This window comes from Convolutriloba macropyga, chromosome 13, assembly GCF_964194025.1.
Source record: "Convolutriloba macropyga chromosome 13, txConMacr16.3, whole genome shotgun sequence".
Lineage (NCBI taxonomy): Eukaryota > Metazoa > Xenacoelomorpha > Acoela > Convolutidae > Convolutriloba > Convolutriloba macropyga.
The window spans coordinates 39,738,853-39,751,641 of record NC_134480.1 but is presented as its reverse complement, the minus strand read 5'-3'; the positions used below and the strand labels follow the sequence as shown (position 1 = coordinate 39,751,641).

The window sequence follows — 12,789 nt, the reverse complement described above, 5'->3', positions numbered from 1 at the left end:
ACAATCCAATTTGTTGAAAATTGCCTGATGGTAAATAACTTACAGTTTTGTAGTCCACCGATAGCTTACTCTTACCATATTCTCCATCAAGAAAACCATGCAAAAAAACCTCATCATCGCTTCTTTCGTCTCTCTCCTCAGAAACCACTATTTTGTGAGAAGAGAAATTGGTCCCATCTACCCACTTTTTTGTCAATTCAGAGTCAATTTTGGCTAGCTGTTTCCAATTCACACCCGACTGAACAAAACTTTTTGATGCAGATGAATAGAATTTCGCGTTGCTCTGAGTCATTCTTTTCTGGAAAAATGTTTAAAAATCAGAACGCCTTTCGACAAATTCGGAGTAAGTTTCCAACTGAAATTGATCTGAAGCCTGTCTTATCTCAACAATTTTCTAGAGCAAAACTACAATGAATTATTGTGCACAAAAACAAAGGCTCACATAATTTGCGTCTTCATAAGTATTTAAATGTAACGGAAACAATGTTTCACAGATGCAGAAGTTCACGTAAAACTAGTTACAATATCAAAAACTTTTCAAAAACTGCCAGCGTCCTTTTCAGAGCGCTGACAAAAACGCAATTGCATGAAATCAACTATACACAAAACATGAACACCAGTAGAATAATTATGTTTCTAGTTATTGTCAGATACACCAGAACTCAATGAAGCACGTTCTCTGACTCCCAATGCATTTGCCGCATCCTTAACCCGACGGAGAGCATACAAGTTGTCACCGCAGAACATTTTGACAGCATCTAAACAACTAATAGTTGATTATACGAATAAACTACTAACACATTGAAACAATCTCAAGATTTCAAACTACAACTAAGCGCAGTCACTGTTCTGTACAGCGTTTTTCAAGAAAAACTTCTCTCTATAATAGTGCTCGAGATATGCTTAAGTTGACTAAACTTTAGATCATAAAAAACATCCACTCAGAGAGCTTTAAAAAGTTACCCCGAAAAAATTTTTCGTCCTCAATAGAGGCATTAACTCTCCCTTTTATAGTCATCCGCTGCGCAAACCAGCAAGTTTTCATGCGCTCTTCCTTCGAAAGAATGCACCGGCTTAGGTAACGACCAAAACCAGCATAGTCATCTCGTGCACCGTCATACGCCAGGAGGTCCTTTCCTTTATAGAAAAGATGTTTGTTAGCTTCTTTACGACGCTTCTCAGCCTCCTTGGTATTCTGAACAAAAAATATTTCTCTCAGTCAACTAAAAACGCTTTCCCGTAAAACTGCTAACAGACATTACACTCAAAAGTCCAGCGGAGAGCGTGATGCCATATTGTAAATAAACATTGACGCATTTAAAAACCAGAAAGATAGGAATTAATCCGCTCAACTACTATAATAAAACCTCGAAACAGAGTATTCAGCTAACTAACGATTTGCCTGAGCATCTTCGAAACCGCTAGCATTTGGTTGCGCGCCTCAACTTCCAATTTGTTGCTACGCCTCAGTGCTTCCTCAACATTTTTCAAGGCGTTAATGCAAACTCCTTTCTCGTCCAACTTCAGTTTCTTAGCTTTTAAGACATGCTGAAACCACAACCAAGACAAAGTCATATGACGTAGTCCTACTTCAACTCTCATAGTAACCATTAAAATCTCATTTAGAAAACTTTCTGAGCAAATAATTTCGAAAATATTCCCAAAAACCATTTGATCCTAGCTGAGATCATAGAATATCCTTTAAACAAACGATGAACTTTACCTCATTGTTCGCTGAGTTAGCATCTCTACTTCCTTGATCTTCTGACAAAACAACAGGTTTCATAGAGAATTTGGCAGAACTACATTGATTATCATCTATCTTCTCCATTTCTCAACGAAATTAAGCGCAACGCAAATCTGAAGGCAATTTTTTTTTGAAGACCATCAGTTAAGATCCAAAGTTTTTACTTGGGCATTTCGCATTCTATCAAAAATTCAAAAAAAAATTGAATTAGGTTCCAGAAATAAGGCATCAATTTGCTTATAAACAAAACAGAACTTAAATCTAACGGCAGAACGAATAAGAATAAAACAAGAGAAACGTCTACAATAATAGCAAAAAGTCTGAATTTTTCCGGATATTACAAATTTTTCAACTGCAAAAAATTACTGCAGAAAACGCAGCTATTATCTACTATATTGACAAAATGATAATCTTAGCTTCGTCCAGTTTCAGGATTCAAACAAGCACTAAAGAGTTAACTAACATTAACAAACATTAACAAATAGTTGAATAAAATCTCGCAAACAAAGTTACAGCATCTTTTTTTCAGCATCTACCTGCAATCAGCTACGGTGTCAAAATACTAACCCTACCTACGCCGAATTCTTATTAACGGATCATATTAACAGATCGAATATAAACGGAGTCAATCGAACTCTCAAAAGAGCTTAGGAACATTTAATCGGTGAACGAAATAAAAATCTTACAAACTTAAGTTACATGTTTATCTTATCATTGTTACGTCCCTTGCAGAGCGTAACCTAATTCACAGATGCACATTCATTAGAAGGGGGATGATTCTCTTTTTGGAGCGATCTTCGACGTTTGCTGTCTATGTCCAATCCTTGTTGATTCACATATCTCAGAATTGAACGATAACTTTCTTCCGAGAAGTCGCTCTTCATTATTATTCCCATCACCTCACGGAATACGTCGCTTCTTTCTTTATCAGCTTTCTCTCGATGCTTTGTAAGCTGCTTTTTTGGCTCGATGCAGTATCTGGCTCTCTCATCTTCTGTCCACATTGTATTAGCGATATTTAAAGCTTTTTCTCTGTAAGTCGTACCACCTAGAGCAAGTAGATTTACTCCGCTGAAGACGTATTTTTCAACCTCTCCCTCGTCTATTTCCTCATCCGGTTCAGCTGTGTTCAGGTTCGGCTGCGAATTTTGATGAAGTCTATTAATCTCGTCCATCGCTTTCTTTGCGAAGCTCATATACTGTGCAAGAACTTCATTGCTCGCGTCTAGTCTAGCAGCAATGCGCTCCATCAAGTGATGAAACTTCTCCCAATTGTACTCCTTAGAAAACACAGACAAAAGCTTAAAAGAGCGCTAAAAAGGCTTTTACAATCCCGCCAGGTTTATTTTGGCTACCCCCTCTTCAATTCTTAGGTAATTAATTTGCGTTATCAAAATCAAAATTTAACAGTACTATACTTAAAAGTGGAGACTATACTACTAATGCTTACCTCTTGAGCACTAGGTCTTTGAGACTCTGGTGTTTTTCTAGCTGAGGAAGGCCCAGCATCCTTTTTGGCCTTTGTGTATTCCAAAAATTCGTTGTAAAATTCGCAATCAATGTTAGGTTCGTCTGGAATTTCATCGTCATCAAAAATTGCCACATCTTTTTGCAGCCTTGGTACTTTTCTACCCCTTGTTTCCGGGCTTGCCGGGACAAAATCGTCGTCCTCGTCTTGAGATTCAGGCAAAATTGGTTTATCCTTGTTCAAAACTTCGTCAAAAATTTTTTGCGCCTCAATTTGACTGACGTCATGACCGCTTTCCCTCAACACGCAGATTTTGCTAATAGCTCTCGTAACATGCTTCTCACTCCCTTGAAGCACGAACTCGCCTTGTGCTTCAATATTGTACTTTGGCCCGCACTTGAGAGTAACAAAGTCTCCTTCAGACAGAGATAACTTGTCGGATAAGGTCCAATCATCAGGCCACCTCTTTTTGCCAGCAACCAAAACTTTTGAGTACTTTCCATCACACGCAAAATAAAACATACAGGCAAGATCCTTCGGTACATCTAAATCTTCGCGCTGAGGCTTGTTTGACTTTTCAATCATTCGCTGCGATCTTTTGGGTTCGGATACTCTTAGCGGCCTGAGAAAAATTGAAAATTAGCAAATGAAAAGATTTTAGAACATCTAAGCCGAATTTAATCAATGTTTACACGGGCGTTTCTCTCTACATGTCCCTTCCAGAGCATGCAGAGAACTTTGACTATGATTTCCAAACAAGATTACATTAAATATTCATACAAATATTTCTCCGATATATAGGTTCAATTCAACATTGAGTCAAAGTGATTGACTCAGAGTATCAACGACCCGTTACTCGGCTTCAGTCCTGCTACACAAACTGTTACTACTACTACTAGTACCACTGTTACAACTATGCCAGCAAAGCTAAAGGATCGAAACATAAAAATATGCCCGAAAATGGGTTATTACATCATTTCTACGTGGGAGTTGGTCTGATCAAGTCTCAATTCGGCCAAAACAGTATGACCATGGTTGGATATAGTCTGAGACCTCAACCTCAGCCATTCTAGACATACAATAACTGCTATTATTGTTCCAGTGGTGCTGGGGACCTAATAAACAAAAATAAGCCCAAATATGGGTACAACAGGGTATCAGCTAAAAATAGGTCTGTTCAAGGGTTAATTCAGTCTGACAATGACTGCTCATGGTTGGATATGGCCTGGCACCTCATCCGGGGCCATACCAGACCTACTACAACTGTTAGTACTGTCCCAGCAGTGCTGGGGGGGGCTAAAATTCAAAAATATGCCCAAAAATGGGTGTCACGGGGTATCACCCAGAATGAGGTCTGTTCAAAAGTCAATTCAGTCTGATAATGACTTCTCATGGTTGGATATGGCCTGGCACCTCATCCTGGGCCATACCAGACCTACTACAACTGTTAGTACTGTCCCAGCAGTGCTGGGGGGGCTAAAATTCAAAAATATGCCCAAAAATGGGTGTTACGGGGTATCACCCAAAATGAGGTCTGCGCAAGGGTCAAATCGGTCTGATCATGGTTGATCATGGTTGATTATGGTCTGGCAACTCATCCTGGACCATACCAGACCTACTACAACTGTTACTACTGTCCCAGCAGCGCTGGGGGGGGCTATAATTCAAAAATATGCCCAAAAATGGGTGTTACGGGGTATCACCCAAAATGAGGTCTGCGCAAGGGTCAATTCGGTCTGATCATGGTTGATCATGGTTGATTATGGTCTGGCAACTCATCCTGGACCATACCAGACCTACTACAACTGTTACTACTGTCCCAGCAGCGCTGGGGGGGCTATAATTCAAAAATATGCCCAAAAATGGGTGTTACGGGGTATCACCCAAAATGAGGTCTGCGCAAGGGTCAATTCGGTCTGATCATGGTTGATCATGGTTGATTATGGTCTGGCAACTCATCCTGGACCATACCAGACCTACTACAACTGTTACTACTGTCCCAGCGGTGCTGGGGGGGCTAAAATTCTGAAATATGCCCGAAAATGGGTACCACTGAGCATTAAATAGAAACCGGTCTGATCATACATCTGTTCGGTCTGAAATCACTTGGTTTTGGTCGGTGACCTCAATCTGGGTAGTACAGCATGTATAGCAACTACCCTGACATAGCTCAGGTGGTAAAAACACCCAAAAACTGTTATAAACCATACACATATATCAGAATACTGGGCAATACGGAAGATACTCACTGGGAGCTCATTATGCGAAGTCAAGTGCGAATTCTCCTTGTTCTGACTGGTACACTTCAATGATTCAACTTGGCAATCAACAACTATCTGAAAAATGAGCCACACATTGACTTTCAGTCACAGATATTGTGTATTTATGGTCCCATCATCGATAGCCCATCAGTACGACTATTACATCATTAATACCACATTATTACCACATATACACTGTCCAGACGTTACTGGCTGGCAGCCCCGCTGTCACTGTCACGACAGTACACCCACCTAACATGCTTCATATATCGGACCCCAGTTAATTTCGAAAATATCACTTTCATATTACTTCAATACAGGGTACCTTCACAACGCAACCACTTCCATTACACCTCCATGCAAGCGTATCGCGCTGCCTCTGCAGAGTGGAGGTTCTCAGTTCAGGTCAGATATATCACAGCTGAAGTGGCAAATGCGTCCAGAGACGTTGAGGGGATGGGCGGGATTAGTGAGCAAACCCCATTTTGAAGCCAGGCTAAAAGTTATATCATTGGAAAGCTCTCATCGAGGAGAATCTAACCAGCTAAGTGGCACCCTGTAATTTCGACAGGAACTGGGTTAAAAACGGGTTTAAAGATATATTCTGGGGTCCGAACCAGACGATGCAAATTTGACCAGGTGGGTGTTGTGAAAGTACCGACACGTTACAAAAAGTTCGGGAGGGCCGAAATTCGAAATTTTCAGGTTGGGTCAAAACAATGGCTAATAACTCCACAACCAATGGACGAAATTGAAAAATTTAAACTGTTTTGAACTCAGGAGATAATAAGCTTTCAAAATATATATAGTTTGTCAGACAATTTTTCAAAATTTTTTTGACGATTCTGGGGTCGGAGTGTCGAAATTCAGTGATTTTGATGACATGCCAGAAAATGGTTAAAAAAAGTATTTAAACGGAATTTGTTTTAAAAGTTATACATATGGTTGTAAAGTAGAGAAAAAATGCTAGAAAATGAGCTATAATACGAGTTATAACACTGGCTAACAAAAAAGTTATTAATACAAACAACTTTGAAAATCATACTTTTTTCCGAATTTTCGGCCATGTTAGGGCTAGCACAGAGCTAAATTTCTCCTTATTAACACATGTAACTATATCAACATATTATATTTTTGGAAAGTACATATAATGAGCTAAAAAATAAGCTATAGAACGTACTAAAACAAAACCGTAGCTAGCCGGTATTAGCAGAAGATTTCCAAAAAATGCTCAAAAATCTGCCCAATCTGTCATATTTTGCTAAATATTTGTTGTTCAATGAGCTTTATTTCTATAACTCTATAAACCAATCAACAGACCGTTTAATGACGGTTATTTTGCGCTATAATATGTTGGTTTTAACATATTATTCGAAACGTAAGAGGTCAAAGAATTTGTCATGATTTCCAAAATTAGGAACCAACCTTGTGATTTAGCTGGAGTTTTTGCATATAAAAAGGAACATTAAGGCAAATGTATATATTGTGCTCAATTGTGGTGCTAATCACACACAAGCTCCAAGTAATTAAACTTCCTTAATGGACTTGTTTAATAAAACGAAAATAGGTACACAAAAAGTTGACTTGAAAGTACGGAAAGGTTTCTATGGATCGGATTATAATTTTCTATTATTCACACAGTTAAAATAGTTTTTTATTCTTTTCGTAGCATAAAGCGATCATATTTAAAGTTAAAAAGAATATTTAAGTAATGAGTTGATCAAGAAATTTAAAGAAAGGTCTTTGCAACGAACAAAACTTCAAAACGTTTTTTTGACGTTTTTTAATGTTTCTTTGTAAATCTCCAACACATGATCGCTAACAGCAACCATAATAATAGTAAAGTTTAGCTTTTTAGTCTTTAAACACAAGGGTGACTATGGTTAGTTCAGTTTTAAATGCAGAAAATAACCAATCCGTCAAACTTTTTGTTCTTTTTGAAGAAAAACTTTTTAAAAAAATAAAAACACAAAATTTATGCTTAAAAAAAGCATAATTATATCCACACTTTTAGTTTACATCAAAATTTAGTTTGCAAAAGACGAAATGCAGTGAAGAATATAGTAAAACAGATCAAGAGTTAGTAGTTATTAGCAGAAGCTTCCAAAAAATGGATCAGAATAAGGCCAGGTCTGTAATAGTTTGTACAGAAAAGTGGTTTATTATCTTTCAGATCGAATACTCTATGTATCCTTCAACTGACACGTTTACAGTCGTGTATTTGAAGTAAACCACTAATTCAATTAATAGCAAGTTTTATGTCATTAATGATTTTACAGGCAACAGCAAAGCTTTGAAGGAGCTGACCTCAAGGCTTTGGAATTTTTGTGCACGAAATTGTAATTATCTTTTCTTGTAACGCATATAACATTACTATAGTGTCAATTTGTTCCTGATAGAACTCAATTAAGCTTGCTTGCTCCTATTTCAATGAGAAAATTTCTTGAAACAGCAAAAAAAGGAGAGATTGATATTTGAAATTCTATTTCCATTGCAAAACGGCTTTTTCATGACTGTACGTCAGGTCAATGACTAATGATTTTTAATTCCGCTACCTTTTGCGCTTGCCTGCTGTCCTACTCGCAAAATGTTGTTGCCTCTTTGATGCTAAGATGCAGTATGTGAAACAAAATACAGTCGAAAATCGCAAAAAAGTATTTAAGAAAGATAATTATTATAATGCGAAAAAGAAACATTCAATTGATAAAAAATATCAGCAAAACCATATGCAAACTTCCGTCAGAGTTAATTCTTATGCTTTTATGTGCGGCAGTGTTTTTCAGACGCAGGTGATAGACCAATAAGTTTTGATTAACAAGAAAAAGGATCAGAAAACATATTGCTGTTGCCTTTTAAGATAAAAAAAATGTTTTTTAAAAGCATCTTCCATCACATGCATTTTAAAAAAAAAATTGGCACAAATAACACTTATTTCATGCTTTTTCGAATTCTATGAAAAGCAAGTTTTATGTGATTGTATATTTTACAGGCAACAGCAAAGCCTTGAAGGAGCTAACCTCAAGGCTTTGCAGAATTTGTGCACGAAAATGTAATTATCTTTTCTTGTAACGCAAATAACTTTACTATAGTTTCAATTTGTTCCTGATAGAACACAATTAAGCTTGCTTGTTCCTATTTTAATGAGAAAATTTCTTGAAACAGCAAAAAAAAACAAAGATTGGTATTTGAAATTCTATTTCAGTTGCAAAACGCCTTTTTCATGACTGTACGTAAGGTCAGTGACTAATGATTTTGAGCTCCGCTACTTTTCGCGCTTGTCTGCCGTCCTTCTCTCAAAGTGTTGTTGCCTCTTTGATGCTAAGATGCAGTATGTGAAACAAAATACAGTCGAAAATCGCAAAAAAGTATTTAAGAAAGATAATTATTATAATGCGAAAAAGAAACATTCAATTGATAAAAAATATCAGCAAAACCATATGCAAACTTCCGTCAGAGTTAATTCTTATGCATTTATGTGCGGCAGTGTTTTTCAGACGCAGGTGATAGACCAATAGGTTTTGATTAACAAGAAAAAGGATCAGAAAACATATTGCTGTTGCCTTTTCAAATAAAAAAAATGTTTTTTAAAAGCATCTTCCATCACATGCATTTTAAAAAAAAATTGGCACAAATAACACTTATTTCATGCTTTTTCGAATTCTATAAAAAGCAAGTTTTATGTGATTGTATATTTTACAGGCAACAGCAAAGCCTTGAAGGAGCTAACCTCAAGGCTTTGCAGAATTTGTGCACGAAAATGTAATTATCTTTTCTTGCAACGCAAATAACATTACTATAGTTTCAATTTGTTCCTGATAGAACACAATTAAGCTTGCTTGTTCCTATTTCAATGAGAAAATTTCTTGAAACAGCAAAAAAGGAGAGATTGGTATTTGAAATTCTATTTCAGTTGCAAAACGCCTTTTTCATGACTGTACGTAAGGTCAGTGACTAATGATTTTTAGTTCCGCTACTTTTTGCGCTTGTCTGCCGTCCTTCTCTCAAAGTGTTGTTGCCTCTTTGATGCTAAGATGCAGTATGTGAAACAAAATACAGTCGAAAATCGCAAAAAAGTATTTAAGAAAGATAATTATTATAATGCGAAAAAGAAACATTCAATTGATAAAAAATATCAGCAAAACCATATGCAAACTTCCGTCAGAGTTAATTCTTATGCATTTATGTGCGGCAGTGTTTTTTAGACGCAGGTGATAGACCAATAAGTTTTGATTAACAAGAAAAAGGATCAGAAAACATATTGCTGTTGCCTTTTCAAATAAAAAAAATGTTTTTTAAAAGCATCTTCCATCACATGCATTTTAAAAAAAAATTGGCACAAATAACACTTATTTCATGCATTTTCGAATTCTATAAAAAGCAAGTTTTATGTGATTGTATATTTTACAGGCAACAGCAAAGCTTTGAAGGAGCTAACCTCAAGGCTTTGCAATTTTTGTGCACGAAAAAGTAATTATCTTTACTTGTAACGCATATGACATTACTATAGTTTCAATTTGTTCCTGATAGAACACAATTAAGCTTGCTTGTTCCTATTTCAATGAGAAAATTTCTTGAAACAGCAAAAAAGGAGAGATTGGTATTTGAAATTCTATTTCAGTTGCAAAACGCCTTTTTCATGACTGTACGTAAGGTCAGTGACTAATGATTTTTAGTTCCGCTACTTTTTGCGCTTGTCTGCCGTCCTTCTCTCAAAGTGTTGTTGCCTTTTTGATGCTTTGATGCAGTATGTGAAACAAATTATAATCGAAAATCGTTAAAAATTGTTTAAGAACGATAATTAATATAATGCGAAAAAGAAACATTCAATTGATAAAAAATATCAGCAAAAACCAGCGCCAAACTTCCGTCAGAGTTAGTGCTTATGCCTCTAAGGGTGGCAGTTTTGAGTCAGAGGCGGGCGATAGACCAATAAATTTTGATTAACAAGAAAAACGATCAGAAAACTACTGCTGTTGCTTTTTCAATTAAAAAAACTTTTTTTATAAAATCATCTTCCATCACATGCTTAGTTTTTAAAATTGACTCAAATAACACTTGTTTCATGCCTTTCCAAATTCCATAAAAAGCAAGTTTTGTGTCATTGTTGACTTTACAGGCAACAGCAAAGCTTTGAAGGAGCTAACCTCAAGGCTTTGCAATTTTTGTGCACGAAAAAGTAATTATCTTTTCTTGTAACGCATATGACATTACTATAGTTTCAATTTGTTCCTGATAGAACACAATTAAGCTTGCTTGTTCCTATTTCAATGAGAAAATTTCTTGAAACAGCAAAAAAGGAGAGATTGGTATTTGAAATTCTATTTCAGTTGCAAAACGCCTTTTTCATGACTGTACGTAAGGTCAGTGACTAATGATTTTTAGTTCCGCTACTTTTTGCGCTTGTCTGCCGTCCTTCTCTCAAAGTGTTGTTGCCTTTTTGATGCTTTGATGCAGTATGTGAAACAAATTATAATCGAAAATCGTTAAAAATTGTTTAAGAACGATAATTAATATAATGCGAAAAAGAAACATTCAATTGATAAAAAATATCAGCAAAAACCAGCGCCAAACTTCCGTCAGAGTTAGTGCTTATGCCTCTAAGGGTGGCAGTTTTGAGTCAGAGGCGGGCGATAGACCAATAAATTTTGATTAACAAGAAAAACGATCAGAAAACTACTGCTGTTGCTTTTTCAATTAAAAAAACTTTTTTTATAAAATCATCTTCCATCACATGCTTAGTTTTTAAAATTGACTCAAATAACACTTGTTTCATGCCTTTCCAAATTCCATAAAAAGCAAGTTTTGTGTCATTGTTGACTTTACAGGCAACAGCAAAGCTTTGAAGGAGCTAACCTCAAGGCTTTGCAATTTTTGTGCACGAAAAAGTAATTATCTTTTCTTGTAACGCATATGACATTACTATAGTTTCAATTTGTTCCTGATAGAACTCAATTAGGCTTGCTTGTTCCTATTTCAATGAGAAAATTTCTTGAAACAGCAAAAAAGACGAAGATTGGTATTTGAAATGCGATTACCGTAGCAAAACGGCTTTTCATGACTGTCCTTAACATCAGTGAGCAAAAATTTTGGTTTCCGTCACTTTTGGTGTATGTGTGCCGCCCTACTCCAATGGCTCTTTTGCCCTTATTAGATGCCAAATAACAGTATTTTCTCAGTACTTTAAACTTGTAAGAATCTTACAAGATAAACATTCGTCTTATAAGAATCTTACAAGATAAACATTCGTCTTACAAGATCTTACAAGATAAACATTCGTCTTACAAGATCTTACAAGATAAACATTTTTTGTAAGAATCTTGTAAGATCTTACAAGATAACCATCCAGTCTCGCCCAGGGTAGCCACACCGTACCCCCCCCCCCCCCCGCACCGTACCTTGTTAATAACTATAGAATTTATTTACTACTGTTTACCAGTTAGTGCGGGTTATAATGCTGTACATAAAATTCGTGACTAGTCCCCCTCTCAAGCATTAGTTTTTGCTAGGAATTGTTTGTGAAACAAATAACTATTTGGCTGATTTTTGGGAGCATTTAACATCTACATTCTTGCTGTCGTATTGACACCATGTGCACCTAACAATTTGGGTTCAATTACATGAAGAGGTCAAATTATGATTTATATGAGGTGAAAAATAAATTATGGTGGCTATGATCATCTTATGACTATGATTGAGGTGGCTGTTAAGGCAAAACCAAATAAGTATTAGTGATCTATACAATAGTAAGTAGCCCAAAACCCGTATCCCCCCCCCCCCCCCCCCTCAGTTCGATTTTCTTTTCCAAATTTATCTGAATTTCTCCTCTCATCGACCAGCCTCTGTGAATTTCAGTCTATTATAACGAACTATCGAGCACTTTCAATCAAAAATGTTTTTTGTTAGCCTGAATTGCTTAGTCTGATATCGCTGGGGGTTTCCGCATTTAATATGGAAAAGGAATATTCTCTCCTTCCTTATATGGTATTTGCTGATACGTGTCGAAAAGTATACATAATGTTCTCTCCCATGTATTAAGATGGTAAGTGGATTTTTATGATTGGGTAATAAACTAGTTTAATAATCCAAGAAAATTGACTCGGCTCTTGCGGATGTCGATTTTGACATTGAAATTACGGTAATTTTTTTTTAAAGTTTTCCGACCTATCTAAAAAACTTTTAAGTTGCTTCATGTTTCCATTAACTATCTTTCTATTGCTACATGCTTCCAAGTTTCTGTGCATCATCTGAACCTCCAAATAGTTTAAATTTTTCAAAGCTTTTTTAAATCTGTGAACTTTTTTGAATTATATGTA

General features: G+C 36.3%; 1 protein-coding gene across 2 annotated transcripts; it reads right to left on the bottom strand.

The window, feature by feature from the left end:
* Window positions 1-508: 508 nt before the first annotated feature.
* LOC142351859 (uncharacterized) lies at window positions 509-1,851 on the bottom strand. Of its 2 annotated transcripts, XM_075404092.1 has the most exons (4): window positions 1,724-1,851; window positions 1,396-1,548; window positions 964-1,195; window positions 509-758 (listed from the first exon to the last, which is right to left on the bottom strand). In XM_075404092.1, exons 1-4 carry the CDS (start codon window positions 1,829-1,831, stop codon window positions 637-639), a joined length of 615 nt encoding a protein of 204 aa, XP_075260207.1. In that variant the 5' UTR covers window positions 1,832-1,851; the 3' UTR covers window positions 509-636. The 2 variants fall into 2 exon arrangements, with proteins under 2 accessions (XP_075260207.1, XP_075260206.1); XM_075404091.1 differs by lacking the exon at window positions 1,724-1,851 and having other exon boundaries at window positions 1,396-1,690.
* Window positions 1,852-12,789: the final 10,938 nt, after the last annotated feature.

Bases quoted from the DNA above. Each gene is read 5' to 3' on its own strand.
- LOC142351859 (XM_075404091.1), bottom strand. From the start codon at position 1,671: ATGGTTTTTGGGAATATTTTCGAAATTATTTGCTCAGAAAGTTTTCTA. The intron at 1,196-1,395 runs GTTAGTTAGCTG...TTTTTTGTTCAG, and splicing joins CGAAGATGCTCAGGCAAATC to AATACCAAGGAGGCTGAGAA. The intron at 759-963 runs GTAACTTTTTAA...TTAGTTGTTTAG, and splicing joins GGACGAAAAATTTTTTCGGG to ATGCTGTCAAAATGTTCTGC.